The sequence below is a fragment of the Siniperca chuatsi genome, linkage group LG15, assembly GCF_020085105.1.
Source record: "Siniperca chuatsi isolate FFG_IHB_CAS linkage group LG15, ASM2008510v1, whole genome shotgun sequence".
Taxonomy (NCBI): Eukaryota; Metazoa; Chordata; class Actinopteri; order Centrarchiformes; family Sinipercidae; genus Siniperca; species Siniperca chuatsi.
In genome coordinates, this window is record NC_058056.1 from 29,384,684 (window position 1) to 29,404,428 (window position 19,745).

The 19,745-nt window shown below is 46.2% G+C and overlaps 2 protein-coding genes and 1 long non-coding RNA gene across 5 annotated transcripts in view; 2 read left to right on the top strand and 1 right to left on the bottom strand.

The window, feature by feature from the left end:
* The first annotated feature begins 1,003 nt into the window (after positions 1-1,003).
* On the top strand, positions 1,004-5,155 carry LOC122862209. Its single transcript, XR_006374651.1, has 3 exons — positions 1,004-3,534; positions 4,049-4,421; positions 4,952-5,155. It is a non-coding gene; the product is annotated as an uncharacterized LOC122862209 (long non-coding RNA).
* Positions 5,156-5,206: 51 nt separating this feature from the next.
* Positions 5,207-6,437, top strand: ankrd9 (ankyrin repeat domain 9). Its single transcript, XM_044167397.1, has one exon. It carries the CDS (start codon positions 5,386-5,388, stop codon positions 6,214-6,216), a length of 831 nt encoding a protein of 276 aa, XP_044023332.1. The 5' UTR covers positions 5,207-5,385; the 3' UTR covers positions 6,217-6,437.
* Positions 6,438-12,828: 6,391 nt separating this feature from the next.
* The window catches only part of tecpr2 (tectonin beta-propeller repeat containing 2), a 49,073-nt gene continuing 42,156 nt past the window's right edge, over positions 12,829-19,745 (bottom strand). For all 3 annotated transcript variants that reach the window (XM_044165617.1, XM_044165618.1, XM_044165619.1), the window contains exons 24-27: positions 19,489-19,637; positions 18,161-18,302; positions 17,876-18,025; positions 12,829-14,882 (exon numbers count right to left, since the gene is read on the bottom strand). In XM_044165617.1, the coding sequence (XP_044021552.1) occupies positions 14,731-14,882; positions 17,876-18,025; positions 18,161-18,302; positions 19,489-19,637 (593 nt within the window). In that variant the 3' untranslated portion in view covers positions 12,829-14,730. The remainder of the gene's footprint in view (positions 14,883-17,875; positions 18,026-18,160; positions 18,303-19,488; positions 19,638-19,745) is intronic.

The window sequence follows — 19,745 nt, forward strand, 5'->3', positions numbered from 1 at the left end:
ACGTCATCGTCCTGTGTGACGTCATCGTGTACCACCAGCCCTGTGTGACGTCATCGTGTACTAGCAGCCCTGTGACGTCATCATCCTGTGTGACGTCATCGTGTACCAACATTCCTGTGTGACGTCATCGTCCTGTGTGACGTCATCGTGTACCACCAGCCCTGTGTGACGTCATCGTGTACTAGCAGCCCTGTGACGTCATCATCCTGTGTGCGTCATCGTGTACCAACATTCCTGTGTGACGTCATCATCCTGTGTGACGTCATCGTGTACCAACAGCCCTGTGTGACGTCATCGTGTACCAACAGTCCTGTGTGAAGTCATCGTCCTGTGTGACATCATCGTGTACCAACAGCCCTGTGTGACGTCATCGTGTACCAACAGTCCTGTGTGACATCATCGTCCTGTGTGACATCATCGTGTACCAACAGCCCTGTGTGGCGTCATCGTCCTGTGTGACATCATCGTGTACCAACAGCCCTGTGTGACGTCATCGTACCAACAGCCCTGTGTGATGTCATCATCCTGTGTGACATCATCGTGTACCAACATTCCTGTGTGATGTCATCATCCTGTGTGACGTCATCGTGTACCAACAGTCCTGTGTGATGTCATCATCCTGTGTGACGTCATCGTGTACCAACAACCCTGTGTGGCGTCATCGTGTACTAGCAGCCCTGTGGCGTCATCATCCTGTGTGACGTCATCGTGTACCAACATTCCTGTGTGACGTCATCGTCCTGTGTGACGCCATCGTGTACCACCAGCCCTGTGTGACGTCATCGTGTACTAGCAGCCCTGTGGCGTCATCATCCTGTGTGACGTCATCGTGTACCAACATTCCTGTGTGACGTCATCGTCCTGTGTGACGTCATCGTGTACCACCAGCCCTGTGTGACGTCATCGTGTACTAGCAGCCCTGTGACGTCATCATCCTGTGTGACGCCATCGTACCAACATTCCTGTGTGACGCGTCATCATCCTGTGTGACGTCGTCATCGTGTACCAACAGCCCTGTGTGACGTCATCGTGTACCAACAGTCCTATGTGAAGTCATCGTCCTGTGTGACATCATCGTGTACCAACAGCCCTGTGTGACGTCATCGTGTACCAACAGTCCTGTGTGACATCATCGTCCTGTGTGACATCATCGTGTACCAACAGCCCTGTGTGACGTCATCGTCCTGTGTGACATCATCGTGTACCAACAGCCCTGTGTGACGTCATCGTGTACCAACAGCCCTGTGTGATGTCATCATCCTGTGTGACATCATCGTGTACCAACATTCCTGTGTGATGTCATCATCCTGTGTGACGTCATCGTGTACCAACAGTCCTGTGTGATGTCATCATCCTGTGTGACGTCATCGTGTACCAACAGCCCTGTGTGACGTCATCGTGTACTAGCAGCCCTGTGACGTCATCATCCTGTGTGACGTCATCGTGTACCAACATTCCTGTGTGACGTCATCGTCCTGTGTGACGTCATCGTGTACCACCAGCCCTGTGTGACGTCATCGTGTACTAGCAGCCCTGTGACGTCATCATCCTGTGTGACGTCATCGTGTACCAACATTCCTGTGTGACGTCATCGTCCTGTGTGACGTCATCGTGTACCACCAGCCCTGTGTGACGTCGCCGTGTACTAGCAGCCCTGTGACGTCATCATCCTGTGTGACGTCATCGTGTACCAACATTCCTGTGTGACGTCATCATCCTGTGTGACGTCATCGTGTACCAACAGCCCTGTGTGACGTCATCGTGTACCAACAGTCCTGTGTGAAGTCATCGTCCTGTGTGACATCATCGTGTACCAACAGCCCTGTGTGACGTCATCGTGTACCAACAGTCCTGTGTGACATCATCGTCCTGTGTGACATCATCGTGTACCAACAGCCCTGTGTGACGTCATCGTCCTGTGTGACATCATCGTGTACCAACAGCCCTGTGTGACGTCATCGTGTACCAACAGCCCTGTGTGATGTCATCATCCTGTGTGACATCATCGTGTACCAACATTCCTGTGTGATGTCATCATCCTGTGTGACGTCATCGTGTACCAACAGTCCTGTGTGATGTCATCATCCTGTGTGACGTCATCGTGTACCAACAACCCTGTGTGACGTCATCGTGTACTAGCAGCCCTGTGACGTCATCATCCTGTGTGACGTCATCGTGTACCAACATTCCTGTGTGACGTCATCGTCCTGTGTGACGTCATCGTGTACCACCAGCCCTGTGTGACGTCATCGTGTACTAGCAGCCTTGTGACGTCATCATCCTGTGTGACGTCATCGTGTACCAACATTCCTGTGTGACGTCATCGTCCTGTGTGACGTCATCGTGTACCACCAGCCCTGTGTGACGTCATCGTGTACTAGCAGCCCTGTGACGTCATCATCCTGTGTGACGTCATCGTGTACCAGCAGCCCTGTGTGACGTCATCATCCTGTGTGACGTCATCGTGTATCAACAGTCCTGTGTGACGTCATAGTCCTGTGTGACGTCATCGTGTACCAACAGTCCTGTGTGATGTCATCATCCTGTGTGACGTCATCGTGTACCAACAGCCCTGTGTGACGTCATCGTGTACCAACAGCCCTGTGTGATGTCATCATCCTGTGTGACATCATCGTGTACCAACATTCCTGTGTGATGTCATCATCCTGTGTGATGTCATCGTGTACCAGCAGTCCTGTGTGACGTCATCGTTTATCAACAGGTTTGTAGGAACCAAACACTGAGATACAGAAGGACGAAACTCTCCACTTCATTTAGTACAAAGTCGTTTATTCTTCGGATTTCAGTCCAACACAAATCTGGAATAAGAAGAGTCTGGATTCAGACATTTCTCCCGGCATCAGTTTTTAAACCTTTTACACTAAGCTCCTCCTGATGGGATGTTTCTGGTTGGTCAATGATCAAAACACGGAAGTCACTGAAAGTCTCTGATTGGTTATAAAGACGGGATCGTATGCCATTCCACTTTTACCCACTAGGAGGCGCTATTACACAAGCAAACTTTCTGATGGGAACGATTTTAGGCCGGTTCATGTGCCGTTGCTAAGCGACACATCTGTCGGCCTGAGCTTGCAGGACAGGAGGATCCGGACACACAGAAACGATTCCTGGTTCCTGGTTCTCACCACGTTCCCGTGTCGCTTTCTGATCTGTTATTTTACTTTATTTATTATTCTTTATATCTGTAAACCTGCTGCTGTTTGTGTAGAAGAAGAAGTTTGAATCCTTCAGATGTTCTGTGTCTGATCCAGGATCAGTCTGTAGTTACAGACATCAGTCAGCAGATCAGCTGATATTCAGATGACTGACAGCTGTTTTCTTTACATGATGAAGCCTGAATACTGTGATGTGATTGGTTCTAAAAGTCATTTAAAATGGTGCAGTTACCGTCAGTGAACAGCAGGAGGAGCTCCTCAATATGTTTTTATTCTGACAGCAGATCAGCTGATTTCATCTTTCTGATGATGAAGATGATGATGGTGATGAAGATGAACAGACCTTCACATGATGCAGGTTAGACTTCACTTTGTAACAGAGACTTTCATGTGTTCAACATATAAAATATGACGCCACACTGTGAAAGGTCATCAGCAACAAAATGCACTTCAAGTATTAAAAGTGAAAGTACTCATTATGCAGAGCAGCCCTCTACCTGTGTTTTATAATTATATTAATATTATTATTATTTTATTCCTGAATCATTCTGCATTAACATGTAAGTTGTATTTAATGTTGATTATTTGTTTTATATAGTTTTGAATAATTAATAATGTGTAACATCAAATTCGGTACAATTATCACGTTTCATAAGAAAACTTGAGCTGTCAGATAAATGTACTGCAGTCGAAGTATAAAGTAGCATACGATGGAAATACTCAAGTAAAGTACAAGTACATCAAACTGTACTCAAGTGCAGTACTGGAGTAAATGTATTTACTTTCAACCACTGATTTATACGCTGCTGATATTCCTGCTGCCATTTTTATTTCATTTTTATTTACCTCTCAGTTCATTTTCCATTTCCAAGGCTCGTTATCACCGGGGCAGACCAAAGGGCCTCTGGACCTACAACCAATCAGAGCAATGCACCGTGTGACGCAGCGCTGTGACGCAATCCTCACAGTTTCCATCAGCGTCCAGAGGTCCAGCCTTTAATACCGACCACAGCGGATTCAACACAACGCTCCACATCAGCGGCAGCCATCTTTGTTGTTTACGAAAATGCCTCAACTGCGCCCCCTGTCCATCATCTAGCAAACCCGCCCCATGAGATAAACGGCTGTGATTGGCCCGACCGAATCCAGGTCGAGTGGAAATCAGTTTGAACGGAGGAGGAGCAGACCACCTGCCAGAGCAAACAACGCACGAGCTCGCAGATTCGTCTGGTTCCCATGTTGCAGGTGTTATAATAATATACATAATATTATTACTATTATTATTATTATTATTTACATTTTTATGCATTGAACATTTTATTGTTTTTAATGAAAACACATCCTTTCCCTCCACTCTCTTTGTTTCTGGAGAAAAAACGTTAGTTTGATAAATCACTGATTTTTTCCAGGAGCTCAGATTTTACATGACTGTAAATGATCAATAAACTCATTGATCTTTTAACAGGATCAGGACTGAGTCATGTGACTGCTGTTAGCTGAAAACCACGTATCTCCACAATCTTAAGAGAGAACATTTAATGTTTTTAAACTTTAAATGTTAAAGTTTAAAAAAAGATTTAATCAGCTGATCCGTGTGTATGTTTTTAGCAGCTGACTGTAAACAAACCTCTGCTTCTTATTTACACACACACGTGTTGTAGTCTGATCACATCAATCATCAATAATCCATCATGAATAATAATCACTGACTGACTGACTGAATCTGCTGACTGTCTCTCTGCTGTTGTTTACTGTGGTCATTATATAAACTACAGCAGTATGAAGGCCGCTATGTTCGCTATGTGAGACACTCGATCCGCCCCGGCCCGCCCCGGCCCCCAAAACAAACATCCACACATGGAGCTGAACTGGCCGGAGGCGGAGCGGAGCGGAGCGGCGAAGAGAGCGGCAGGAAGAGCGGGACACCGCAACAAGAGCAGGCAGAGGGGCGGCGCGGCGAGGCGGCAGAGCGGCAGAGCGGCGAGGCGGAAGGGGAGGAGAGGTCGGGGGTGGAGAAGCTATAAAAGTCTGAAGGAACTGAGGACGGAGGTTTGACTGAGAGACAGACGGTTTGTGACTCTGCAGTCTGAACCAGGATCAGTCAGTTCAAACAGTTTAAAGTGTCTCAGGTGGATTTCAGAGGCTTGTAGTGTCTCTGTCAGACCAGGTGTTTGTCTCCTTCAGACCAGGTGTGTCTCTGGGTGTCGTCATGCCGTGGCTGCTGTCCTCTCAGCTGGAGCGTCTGTCTGCGTCTCCGTCACAGCGTCAGTGTGAGCGGACGTCGTTCGCCTTCTACTGCTCTGTGCGCGAGCAGCTGCCGGTCTGGATGCTGGAGGACATGCGCAGTATGGAGGTCTTCTGCTGGGAGGACGGACGCCCGCGAGCCTTCCTGCCATCTGAGGCGCTGCTGTACGCGCTCGTACACAACCACCAGGACTATGCACGCTACCTGCTCAACAGATACTCAGTGAGCGCGCTCAGAGCGCTACGCTGCAGCTTCTGTTGCCACAGTAGCGGCTCGCCACACCTCACCGTAGCGGTGCGCTACGACCGTGTGTCGATTCTCAGCATGATGGTGGAGGCTCTGAAGGACTGCGACACGCAGAGCAAGCGGCAGGACTACCTAGACGGCTGCGGCGGCTGCTCGCACGTGGCAGACGCAGGAAAGACAGCGGTGCAGCTGGCGGTGGAGCTGTCGCGGCCCGACTGTCTGCTGCTGCTGCTGGTTCACGGCGCCCAGGCCGATGGCCTCGACGCAGCTCTGCAGCGACTTGTCTCCTCTAACACGACAGAGCGTCGTCACGCGCAGCGCTGCCTCGACTTCCTGCTGCTCTTCCTGCCCAAACTGCCGGACCTGTCACACCACCTGCAGGATGAACGACAGCGCTGGCAAAGCCTGCTGGGAAATGAAGTGTTCAGTTGGCTGTGCGGTCTGGCCCCGCCTCCCCTCTTGCTGCAGGCACTCAGGTGTTTGGCCAGGTCCAGCCCTGATCACATCACCGCGCTGCCCTATTTCCTGCAGCTGCACAGCTGGCAGTGACATCATCTGTCACCATGGCACCGCACTCTGTAAAAACCTCAGGACTGCTGTGATTGGATGGTTTGTTGTTGATGTAAATAGAATGTAAATAAAGACTAAAAACAGACCCGATCACTGATCAGCGATGAATACTGCTGAGTCAGTGATCAGCTGAACAGTCTGTCGGGTAAAAACCTTGTATCTCCAGAAGGTCAACAGATTAAAGTTCATTTGATTTGGAATTTGTGTGCAGCTTTAATTTGATTCACAGTTTGATCACAAACTCGCATCAGTTTTATTGATAAACGAAGTTTCTGAGACCAGAGGGGTTTAGCCTACTACGAAGCGAGATTACTGGGTTAGCGAGGTGTGTTGAGTCTAAAGCCAGAGTTGTCAGCGTCACGAAGGTGGCTCTCTTTAACCTGCTAGGTCACCATGGTAACTTGTGCTGCACACCTAACCTGCTCCGGAGGAGGTTACGTTCAGACTCTGGAGTTTAAATCGGCTGTAAAAAGCGCCGCCCTTTCAGTAACTCTGTCGCTGACGATGTTCTCTCTGAGCGATATAGATTCTCAGCTGGGGGAAAACGTTATATCTGAAACCTGTTGAGCTGTACGTTTATGCATACAAAGCCGTGCAGTTACAGCAAACTGCATCGCGTTGCCTCGGGAACCTACATGCATTCAGTTGGTGATTCAGAAAATCTGAAAATCTATTTTTCCTGTTTGCTTCAGGTGATATTAACACTTTAAATGTTATACAGCAGATCATCCAACACTAAAAGAATGATGAAGGCTCAGCAGCTACAGACCCCTTTGGATTATGTTTTAAGTTGGTCCTGATTTGCTGCCAAGTCCGTTTTACGCTGCTGGTACTGCAGCTAATAGAACACAGTTTTGAAAATTGATTAGTCTATTTGTATTTATCACATAATATTCAGTCAATAAAATTAATTTCACTGTGATTTGGCCAAAAACTGAAGTGATTTCCACGTTTCATTATTGTGTCAGACCTGAATGCACGTCTTGAGTATCATGTTTAAATATATCAAGTTTAAAGTTTCAGAGCTCTAGCATTCCTCTCTTGCCTTATTTGCAGCAACTGTGTTGCTTTTTGCTGCAGTATTTTTTATATTGTTCATAGCTCTCCATTATAACGACCTGTTCCTCTTGACTAAAGTAGGCGGCACGCGATCGCTCCATTTTGTGCAGAAGAGTCAAATGATGCATCAAACGCCCTCTTTTATATGGAAAGCCAAGCAATTCAAAAATATGTGATTTTTCAACATGTTAACGCGTTGTTAACGTGTTGACATGTGGTTTACGTGTGAATATGTTGTTAACACGATGTTAATGCATTAATTTTTCATTTGTCTCAGACAGCAATTTCACATAATTCTGAGCCATTTGGCCACTTGCCTAGTTTGAACGGGTGAGTGTCATAAGTTCCCATTGGCTGCTGAGCACTAGGGTTAAACCATTTCTGTAAGCAGAAATAGCAGTTTCATGAATTAATTCATCAAACTTTAGGGACAGATGCTGTATCAAAAGAAGAAGAAGAACAAAATGAAGATTTTGGAGTGGCTTAGTGGAGATAAGTTGAGCAAACTGTTTGCGAATGTTTATTCAACATCTGTTGCATAATAGCCGAACCTTATATGGATTCAGATGTGAATTTGATACAGCATTCTAGTGAGGCTGACAGATGAAGAAGAAGAACAAAATGAAGACTTTGGAGTGGCCTAGTCAAAGTCCTGACCTGAATCCTATTGAGATGCTGTGGCATGACCTTAAAAAGGCAGTTCATGCTCGAAAACCCTCCAATGTGGCTGAATTACAACAATTCTGCAAAGATGAGTGGGCCAAAACTCCTCCACAGCTGTAAAAGACTCACTGCAAGTTATCACAAACGCTTGATTGCAGTTGTTGCTGCTAAGGGTGGAGCAACCAGTTATTAGGTTTAGGGGGCAATCACTTTTTCACACAGGGCCATGTAGGTTTGGATTTTGTTTTCCCTTAATAATAACAACCTTCATTTAAAAACTGCATTTTGTGTTTACTTGTGTTATCTTTGACTAATATTTAAATTTGTTTGATGATCTGAAACAGTTAAGTGTGACAAACATGCAAAAAAAACAAGAAATCAGGAAGGCAAACACTTTTGCACACCACTGTGCATTACTGTGCCAAAGTCCTAGGCCACCCTAAAATTCTTATTAAAGCCAATTAGTTAAAACACTTTATAACATTAAAGTAAACACAAAGATAGAAAGAAAAGTAGATTCTTATTGTTTCTTTCTAGAACCACACACATACTATAGTTTACATCTGCCTTCAACTGATCATTACAGATGCTCTACAATGATCACACCAACAACTAACCTGAATTGTTACTGAGTACCTATTATACACTTCATAACAGCCAGAATTAATTGTATGACTGCTTTTGTGACATAAACTTGAAAAAGGCTATGCAGATGATGCAGGACAGACATTTTCATTCATTAGGCCTATTTTGTATTGTATGTACATACAGGCTACAGCACATTGTATTAAAATGTATTAATGTGGTTCAGTAGTTTTAATTGCACCCTGGTCCAAGATCATGCAAACAGTCTGATATTCATTACAATGGTCTGTATTGAGCATTGAGCGAGAAGCAGTGATGTAAATTTTCCACACACAACTGTTCATCACGTCCTGCCCTCAACCGGTACTGATTTATTTTCAAACACAGAAAGCTTAGAAACAGCTGTAAAACCTGATATATATATTAACTGCTTTGCTCCTATCGACCTTCTTCAACTAACTTCAACAATTAATTCATCTAAGCCATCAACCTGTCTCTTAGACCCCATTCCAACTAGGCTGCATAAAGACGTTTTTCCCTTAGTTAGCACTTCTTTACTGGATATGATCAATCTGTCTTTATTAACAGGCTATGTCCCACAATCCTTTAAAGTAGCTGTAATTAAACCTCTTCTTAAAAAGCCCACTCTTGATCCAGGTGTTTCAGCCAACTATGGACCTATATCTGGTGGTACAGCACTGGTGAAAATTACAAATGACCTCGAAATGATACAGAAAAACTAGTCCATGCATTTGTTACTTCTATGCTGTACTATTGCAATTCCTTATTATCAGGCTGCCCGAATAAGTCCCTTAAGACTCTCCACTGTACTGACATAAACTAGGAAAAGAGATCATATCTCTCCAATATTAGCTTCTCTGCACTGGCTCCCTGTAAAATCCAGAATAGAGTTTAAAATCCTTCTCCTCACCTACAAAGCTCTTAATGGTCAGGCACCATCATATCTTAAAGAGCTCATAACACCTTATTACCCGACTAGAACACTGCGCTCCCAGGATGCAGGGTTCCTGGTGGTTCCTAGAGTCTCCAAAAGTAGACTGGGAGCCAGAGCCTTCAGTTATCAAGCTCCTCTCCTGTGGAACCAGGTCCCAGTTTGGGTTCGGGAGGCAGACACCATCTCCACATTTAAGAGTAGGCTTAAGACTTTCCTCTTTGATAAAGCTTATAGTTAGGGCTGGCTCAGGTGAGTCCTGAACCATCCCTTAGTTATGCTGCTATAGGCCTAGACTGCTGGGAGACTTCCCATGATGCACCTCTCTCCTCCTCTCCCTCTCCCTCTGTATGTATGTTTATCCCATTACTGCATGTTACTAACTCGACATCTTCTCTCTCCTGTAGTTCTGTGCTTTCTCGTTTCTCTCCTCTCTCCTTCTGACGCTTTCAGCAGGTATTTCTGCCTCCGGAGCTGCAGAGTCTGGATCTGTGGTTGTGGGCCACCTGCTGCCCCCGTGTTCCTGCAGAGTCTGGATCTGTGGTTGTGGGCCACCTGCTGCCCCCGTGTTCCTGCAGAGTCTGGATCTGTGGTTGTGGGCCACCTGCTGCCCCCGTGTTCCTGCTCGACAACTGCTACTACAGTTGTTGTTATTGGCCTTGTTACTAATACTGTCATTATTATTCCTATAGCTGTCATTCCTATTATTATTAATTTATTAATATTAATGTTACCACTACCATTACATTATTACCATTTTAAAATTATAGGTGGTATTTGCATTGTGCTCCCCCCCCCCGAGTCTGGTTCTGCTCAAGGTTTCTGCTTCTTAAAGGAAGTTTTTCCTTGCCACTGTGGCCAAGTGCTTGCTCATGGTGGGATTTGTTGGGTCTCTCTAAATATTATAAAGAGTTTGGTCTAGACCTGCTCTATAGGAAAAGTGCAATGAGATAACTTCTGCTATGAATTGGTGCTATATAAATTGATTGAATTGATAGAAAACAAAAATTTGATGAATAGTGGACATTTTAGCTTTAACACCAATGTGTTTGTTTACCCAAAAAGGCAGTAGTGGAGCAAAAGGAGGCAATTTTATCTTGATGAAAATAATTTGTCATAAAACTGCTATCCAAATATTTTATTTTCATAGGCTACACAAAAAAGGAAGAAACAGACAAAGAAATAAGAGAAATAAGAGCATCCTTAGCATTAAATGGTGGTAAGCAACCCCTGGGCTTACAGAAATGGTTTAACCCTAGTGCTCAGCAGCTGATGGGAACTTATGACACTCACCTGTTCAAACTGGGCAAGTGGCCAAATGGCTCAGAATTATGTGAAATTGCTGTCTGAGATCACACATTGTCAATGTGTTGTTAAAGTGTTGTCAGTGTGTTCTTAACGTGTGTAAAAAAATCACGTATTTTTGAATTGCTTGGCTTGCCATACTTTTATGCGAACGCGCACAGAACCTGGTGAAGAAAACCCAAGGAAGTTGACCACCACCATTGTGATACCCGTTATCTCTGACTGGGGTTTTAGGTTTTGTCGAGTCAGCTAACGCAAAGAAAGCCTGGCTATGTAGAACTTGCTTCTTAGTACACCCCTCTGAAATGTTGAAATAATCTTAAAATTATTTGATTTATTGTCAGGTAAAAACACAACATTTCAGAATCAGAGTAAGCTTTTTTGGCCAAAGTATGTGTAGGCATGCAAGAAATTTGACTCTGTTTTTTTCTGACCATTTGACCTTTGAAAGGTGAAAATATTTAAACAGTCAAGTCTCTTTTATTTATATAGCCAGTCGTAGAAAAGGTTTCAGTCGTAATCATCCGGACACTGTTTTCAGAATCAAGACGTTTCAGCTCCCATCCGAAAGTCATTCTCAATTGTAAAATGGTCTGAGAACTCTGTGTTACTTAAGCCCCGCCCTCAGGGAGGAGTCTTCCTGAGTGTCTGCTGCAGGGCTTAAGTAACACAGAGTAGCTTAAATTTCTGAGTTCTCAGACCATTTTCACAATTGAGAATGACTTCCGGGCACTTAACAGTGATGAGCGAGGTGCAGCCAGAAAACAATAGACCTGATTACTGATTACTGGGCCATCATGGAAACAACAGAAGGTCAGTTTCAGGTGAAACTAGGCAGGGTAACAGCAGAAACTCAGGTAGACTCCTTCCTGAGGACAGGGCTTAAGTAACACAGAGTAGCTTAAATTTCGGAGTTCTCAGACCATTTTCACAATTGCGAATGACTTTCGGATGGGAGCCGAAACGTCTTGATCCTGAAAACAGTGTCCAGATGACTACGATTGAAACCTTTTCTACGATGGAATAATAGGAATGACAGCTTTAGCAAGACTAATGTCAGCATCAGTAACAGAGCCAATAACAACAACTGTAGTAGCAGTTGTCGAGCAGGAACACGGGGGCAGCAGGTGGCCCACAACCACAGATCCAGACTCTGCAGGAACACGGGGGCAGCAGGTGGCCCACAACCACAGATCCAGACTCTGCAGGAACACGGGGGCAGCAGGCGGCCCACAACCACAGATCCAGACTTTGCAGCTCGGGAGGCAGAAATATCTGCTGAAAGCGACAGAAGGAGAGAAACGAAAAAGCACAAAACTACGGGAGAGAGAAGATGTCGAGTTAGTAACATGCAAAATGCATACAGATGGAGAGGGAGAGGAGGAGAGAGGTGCATCATGGGAAGTCTCCCGGCAGTCTAGGCCTACAGCAGCATAACTAAGGGATGGTTTAGGACTCACCTGAGCCAGCCCTAACTATAAGCTTTATCAAAGAGGAAAGTCTTAAGCCTGCTCTTAAATGTGGAGATGGTGTCTGCCTCCCGAACCCAAACTGGGACCTGGTTCCACAGGAGAGGAGCTTGATAGCTGAAGGCTCTGGCTCCCAGTCTACTTTTGGAGACTCTAGGAACCACAAGTAACCCTGCATCCTGGGAGTGCAGTGTTCTAGTCAGGTAATAAGGTATTATGAGCTCTTTAAGATACAATGGTGCCTGACCATTAAGAGCTTTGTAGGTGAGGAGAAGGATTTTAAACTCTATCCTGGATTTTACAGGGAGCCAGTGCAGAGAAGCTGATATTGGAGAGATGTGATCTCTTTTCCTAGTTCTTGTCAGTACACGTGCCGCAGCATTCTGGATCAACTGGAGAGTCTTAAGGGACTTATTCGGGCAGTCTGATAATAAGGAATTGCAGTAGTCCAGCCTAGAAGTAACAAATACATGCACTAGTTTTTGATTAGAAAATCAACTGAAACTATAAAAGTGAGGAGGACATGAACCCCCCAGATCCCCAGTGACCCGACGCTGCTTCAGTGTTAAACATGTTTATTAAGTTAATGAATGGAATCACACAACAGGTGAGTTTACACTGAATTCTTATTGGTCAGCAGCAGAACATCCAACCAATCAGCTGACAGCAGGATGACATCAGATGGTAACGCTGACAGAGACAAGGAGGAGAGAGTACGACGAGTTGACATTTAAAGGATCATTCCAGAGTTCAGACCTCAGACCTGAACCTCACTGCAGGTCCAGAATCCACCAAAGTCCATCAGAGTCCACCACAGTCCATCAGGGTCCACCACAATCCAGTTTAAAAAAAAAATAAAAAATCATATTTCAGGTGAATCTTTGTGTTTTTCTGAGTTAAATTCGTTTCAACAACAAACACAAACAGATTTTTATTAAATTTACATTTGTACATGTTTTCATGAATGAGTCCCAGTGGGTGGGGCTCCTGCCTGTTGCCGTGGTAACTTTGAGACTGAAATATCTGTCCACTCAACACTTGTCTGTCAAAGATTTCAGCACTCGATTGCTTCTCTTCAACAGTACAGAGCCAGTCAGTCGTTTAACTCCAGGAGAAGAAGAAAAACTGAAGCTACAGTTGGTTAAAAACATAAAACCAAATTAATAAATATAAATCATTAAGTTGTCTACATTCATCACATAAACTGGACTGAGAGTCTGATTCTGTTCCTGTGAAACACTGTGAAATGTCCCTTAATATGTAGCTTGAAGCTAACTGATAAATAAACTAAAACTAGAACCTGTTAGAACTGGTTGGAATCAGATTGAGCCTGTAGAACCAGAATAAACTGGAGTAAACATGTTCCTCAGCAGTGAAATATCCCTTTAATGTCCTCATATAGAATCAGACTCAACTGAAATGAAAAATTAGCCCAGTTTGAACCAGTTGGGGCTGCCCCTGTAGCTTAGGGGTTTAGACGCCGACCATAAAGTGAAATGTCACTGGTTCGAGTCCAACTGGAAACGTTTGATGCATCTCGCCACTGTCTGTAATAAAGGCTTAAACTACTTAAAAAAGAACCAGTTTCAACCACACTGAACCAGGCCAAACTAAACTTAACTAGTCCTTTTAATATCCTCATATAGAACCAGACTGAACTAAACTGGGAGAAAATTAGCCATTTAGAACCAGTTACAACTACCTGGAACCAGTTTGAGCAACTCTAAACCAGTATAAGCCATTAAACCAGTATGAGCCAGTCTAAACTAAACTGGAGGAAAATGAGTTGATTAAGAAACCAGTTTGAACCAGTCTGAACTGAACTAAACTGGAAGGAAAAACGAGCTGATTTAGAACCAGTTAAAACTAGTTGGAACCAATTTCAACAGAACTGGAGTTAAGATGTTCCTCTGTAGTGAAATGTCCCTTTAATGTCCTTTTATACAGTAAAAACAAACCGAACTAAACTGGAATGAAAAATGGCCCATTTAATGATGATATTAAACATATTTAGAACCAGTTAGAGCCAATCTAAACGAGACTGAACCAGCCTGAACTAAACCAAATTTCCAGATTTAAAACCAGTTTGAACCAGTTTGGTCCAATCAGAACCAGTCCCTCTGTAGTCCACTGTCCCTTCAGAGATTAAAGTGCTTCCTATTAAATCAAAAAGTCTTAGTTCACTTAATTTCCCAGCAGCCACCTGGGCTCCCTTTGTGGCGGCCATCTTCTTTCAGAACTGTCCTTTAAACATTAATGTCACAGGAAGTGATGTCACCTGCCTGCTCAGTGTCGGTCCAGCAATCACATCACACAGCCCACTTCCTGTCTGTATCTCCCTTCAGATGGACGTTTGTAAATACGAAGTGGTGTCACTGTGACATCACAACGTCCCACCAGGTGAATCCAGATCAGACAGACCAACACCAAACAGAGGTGACATCACAGTGATGTCACAGGTCAGATGAGCTCCCATTCGTCATCTACGTCGTCCCCGCTCAGGGAGGGGCCTGAGGGGGCGGGACTACAGGGAGTCTGTGGGAGGAGCTTCGTCAGGCGACGGGACAATCCACCAATCAGAGTCACTGCCCACAACTCGTCCTCTGGAGTCACTGGAGAGAGAGAGACACACATGAGACACCTGAGCTTCAGTCCTGTTAGCTGAACAGTGCGAATTAATGTCCATATTGATACACAGTCATACATACACAGATATACTGCACATCATGTGACTGAAGAGAGACACACCTGAGAAACACCTGAGACAACAACTCACCTGACACCAGAACTATCTTATTTCAATAATCTTCAGTTAATGAGAACAAACATGTTTATATTTATACATAACATAACTGACATCATTTGGAAAGATGGGGGGGGGGGGTGTAACTGAAGTAAGTGATCTGAGAACTGAGGTTAGTACAGGTAACCACCTGTACAGGCGAAACATTCATCTTTGTGAGTAAGGGTTACTCACTCCCTTTACACCTGGCATTAAAATGCGTTTGGGGTGATCGGATTGCAGTCGGATAGTACCTGACCACATCAAAGTACAGGTGTAAATGCACTAAGACGCACTGAGGATGGATCTGATCGGCCAAACCACCTCCGGAGGTGGTCAGGGACGCGTTGTGACCACATTGAACACAAGTGTGAATGCGAATGCGTTGTCAATCCACATACAACTACGTGGGTGGAAATACGAACGTTCATTCCATTTGTGAACGAGAACTCACGCACTGTCGAGTTAAACTCAATATAAACTACTAAAATAACAGAAAGGAGTATATATTATGAAGAATGGAAGCGCAAGGAAACTTGCCAGGCAGAACTTAAGTTTCCCTTTCACTCTCCGGAGGATCTTTTACATCGGAGCGCCGCTGAAGAGAGAAGAAAACAAATCACGGTGGAAAGCCGGCTCAGACGCGGTTCAGAAAGTTATTATCCAGGCTACAGCTGTAGAGCATCTGTGGCCGGAAGTCGGAACACCTGTGTGGACACTCGGCGTCTCAGCAGAGAAAAGAAACAGAAGAGAGGAGTGTTCAGCTCGCGGTTTAACCATAAGACCACGAGCCAACAGATGCAAAGTTCCTCCACCCAAATCAGACTCACAGCATTTTGTAAAGCAGCTCATTTAAAAAAAAACTGAAGAAATGAACGTGAACTAGTTCATTTGAATCTGTGTGAAGTGAACTTTGAGCTAACTCTGCGAAGACACTGGACGTAGGTTTGAAACCCAGTCTTCATCCGTAAAGGTCCCCATCACTATCCTGTCCCACCAGTCTTGACTGCGTTCCCGCATCCAGACGGTCCTCTGCATGGACAGCGGTGGCACCGACCACAGATGAAATAAAAGCAGCTGCATAAAACTGCATTCTCCTCTGCTTTCGTCTTCGGCATTCCAGTTGTCGAAGACAGCGTCTTCCCCGCTTCGAAAAGCAATCAAAAGTCCAAACAACAGCACATCGTCACGGATGGCTACAATCATTTCTTTTGTTTGTTTGTTTTTTTTGGACCTGTGCAAACGAGAGGAGGATCTGACGTTCGGGTGTTTGAGCTGAGAGAGCGATCGGATCTCAATGTGGTCTAGGGATGGATATCGTTTGGATTTTATTGATACTACTGCTCTTATCAACTCTTTTTCATTACTAAATAATTGCTTTTTAAAAAATATATTATTTTAAAAAAGAATAAATTCAGAAGATTAGAATTGAATATTTTAAATTGATCTAAATGTTGTTTCTAGAGCAGCTACAGCAAAGTCACTATAAACTCAGTAATATCTCACTTTAAAATGTTAATAAAATAAATCACATCAAAACACTGAGTGAAGTTTAGAAAGAATGAAGAACTGAGACCTCAGTCAGGGTCAGTCCCTCCTCTGCCCTCCTGCCTCTGTCCTCCTGCCCTCCTGTCCTCCTGCCTCTGCCCTCCTGTCCTCCTGCCCTCCTGCCCTCCTGTCCTCCTGTCCTCCTGCCCTCCTGTCCTCCTGTCCTCCTGTCCTCCTGCCTCTGCCCTCCTGTCCTCCTGTCCTCCTGCCCTCCTGTCCTCCTGCCCTCCTGCCTCTGTCCTCCTGCCCTCCTGTCCTCCTGCCTCTGTCCTCCTGCCCTCCTGTCCTCCTGCCTCTGTCCTCCCTGCCCTCCTGTCCTCCTGTCCTCCTGCCTCTGCCCTCCTGCCCTCCTGTCCTCCTGCCCTCCTGCCTCTGTCCTCCTGCCTCTGTCCTCCTGCCCTCCTGTCCTCCTGCCTCTGTCCTCCTGCCCTCCTGTCCTCCTGTCCTCCTGCCTCTGCCCTCCTGCCCTCCTGTCCTCCTGCCCTCCTGCCTCTGTCCTCCTGCCCTCCTGTCCTCCTGCCTCTGTCCTCCTGCCCTCCTGTCTCTGTCCTCCTGCCTCTGTCCTCCTGTCCTCCTGTCCTCCTGCCTCTGCCCTCCTGCCCTCCTGTCCTCCTGTCCTCCTGCCTCTGTCCTCCTGCCCTCCTGCCCTCCTGCCTCTGCCCTCCTGTCCTCCTGCCTCTGTCCTCCTGCCTCTGTCCTCCTGCCCTCCTGCCTCTGCCCTCCTGCCCTCCTGTCCTCCTGCCCTCCTGTCCTCCTGTCCTCCTGCCCTCCTGTCCTCCTGCCTCCTGCCCTCCTGCCTCTGTCCTCCTGCCCTCCTGTCCTCCTGCCCTCCTGCGTCTGCCCTCCTGCCCTCCTGTCCTCCTGTCCTCCTGCCCTCCTGCCTCTGCCCTCCTGCCCTCCTGCCTCTGTCCTCCTGCCCTCCTGCCGCTGGGACTCCCTGCAGGTAAGTTACCTGGTAACGAACGTAGGCCTAATTGTCGACAAATCGAGTTATCTCCACCGGCCTCTCTTCTCTGGCCGCTGACTGACTTTACTCTGTGTGTGTGTGTGTGTGTGTGTGTGTGTGTGGAGAGCAGGGGAGAGGCTGCAGCGTGATAATAAATTACACCAAAATGTTACAAACATTTAAACATTTAGCACCGGTGCCCACTTAATACCGGGTTCCAGTACCCATCCCTAATGAGGACACTGGAGACTCATTAATACCAGGTGTAATCAGGTTAAACATCGTATCTAGATACAACCCCCGTGTCACCAGTATGAAGCCAGTCTTACCAGTTAACCAGTTGGCATTTCCTGGGATCTTCTTCCAGTAATCTCCTGCAGAGTTTCTGTCAGAGACGCCGTAACGTCGGGCCAGATCTCCGTTTACACATCGAACCCAAACTGTCCGAGAGCTGAGGACCAGCTGACTGACGGCTAAACCTAAAATACACAAGTACGCAGATTAAAGTACAGTATTCACAATATTAATGACACCACGAACTCCAGTAAACATGTACTGGTGAATCCCAGTCGATCCACAACCTGAACAGGTGTTCAGATCAGACAGCTATGTACCTGGTACCAGCTCCCAGTCGGTCCCCACAGGCATCTCATCGCTGAGTCCGGTCCTGACGAAGACACTTCCTCTGTTGTCCAACGCCCAGAGGAGACGATCATTAGGACTCGTCTGAATACTGACCAGCTGCACTCCTATTGGCTGCAGAGACATGATGTCACAGTTACCTGGACAGGTGACACACACACTGTACAGGTGGTTCTATGTGGATCCAGTGTGTGTGTGTTACCTGTACAGGTGGTTCTATGCGGATCCAGGGTGTGTGTGTTACCTGTACAGGTGGTTCAATGCGGATCCAGGGTGTGTGTGTTACCTGTACAGGTGGTTCTATGCGGATCCAGGGTGTGTGTGTGTGTTACCTGTACAGGTGGTTCTATGCGGATCCAGGGTGTGTGTGTTACCTGTACAGGTGGTTCTATGCGGATCCAGGGTGTGTGTGTGTGTGTGTGTGTGTTACCTGTACAGGTGGTTCTATGCGGATCCAGGGTGTGTGTGTGTGTGTGTGTGTGTTACCTGTACAGGTGGTTCAATGAGGATCCAGGGTGTGTGTGTTACCTGTACAGGTGGTTCAATGCGGATCCAGGGTGTGTGTGTTACCTGTACAGGTGGTTCAATGCGGATCCAGGGTGTGTGTGTGTGTGTGTGTTACCTGTACAGGTGGTTCTATGTGGATCCAGGGTGTGTGTGTTACCTGTACAGGTGGTTCTATGCGGATCCAGGGTGTGTGTGTTACCTGTACAGGTGGTTCAATGCGGATCCAGGGTGTGTGTGTTACCTGTACAGGTGGTTCTATGTGGATCCAGGGTGTGTGTGTGTGTGTTACCTGTACAGGTGGTTCTATGTGGATCCAGGGTGTGTGTGTTACCTGTACAGGTGGTTCTATGCGGATCCAGGGTGTGTGTGTTACCTGTACAGGTGGTTCAATGCGGATCCAGGGTGTGTGTGTTACCTGTACAGGTGGTTCTATGCGGATCCAGGGTGTGTGTGTGTGTGTGTGTTACCTGTACAGGTGGTTCTATGCGGATCCAGGGTGTGTGTGTGTGTGTTACCTGTACAGGTGGTTCTATGCGGATCCAGGGTGTGTGTGTGTGTGTTACCTGTACAGGTGGTTCAATGCGGATCCAGGGTGTGTGTGTTACCTGTACAGGTGGTTCTATGTGGATCCAGGGTGTGTGTGTGTGTGTTACCTGTACAGGTGGTTCTATGCGGATCCAGGGTGTGTGTGTGTGTGTTACCTGTACAGGTGGTTCTATGCGGATCCAGGGTGTGTGTGTTACCTGTACAGGTGGTTCTATGTGGATCCAGGGTGTGTGTGTGTGTGTGTTACCTGTACAGGTGGTTCTATGTGGATCCAGGCCGGCAGCATCATGCTCGGGTTCAGGGGTTGGGTTCCAACTCTGAAGTAAACGACTCCTCGACTGTCCACGGCCCAGACATTCTGACTGCCGCAGCTCACACTGACCAGGCGAACGCTTCCTGTAACACACAGGTGACATTTATCTTTATATAACATGGAAAACCTTAAAACCTCATGGGCCACTGTATCATCCTTTTGGATCTCTAGAACCTCCTTAAGGATCAAAG

Coding starts and splice junctions, on each gene's coding strand:
- ankrd9 (XM_044167397.1), top strand. CDS start 5,386: ATGCCGTGGCTGCTGTCCTCTCAGCTGGAGCGTCTGTCTGCGTCTCCG.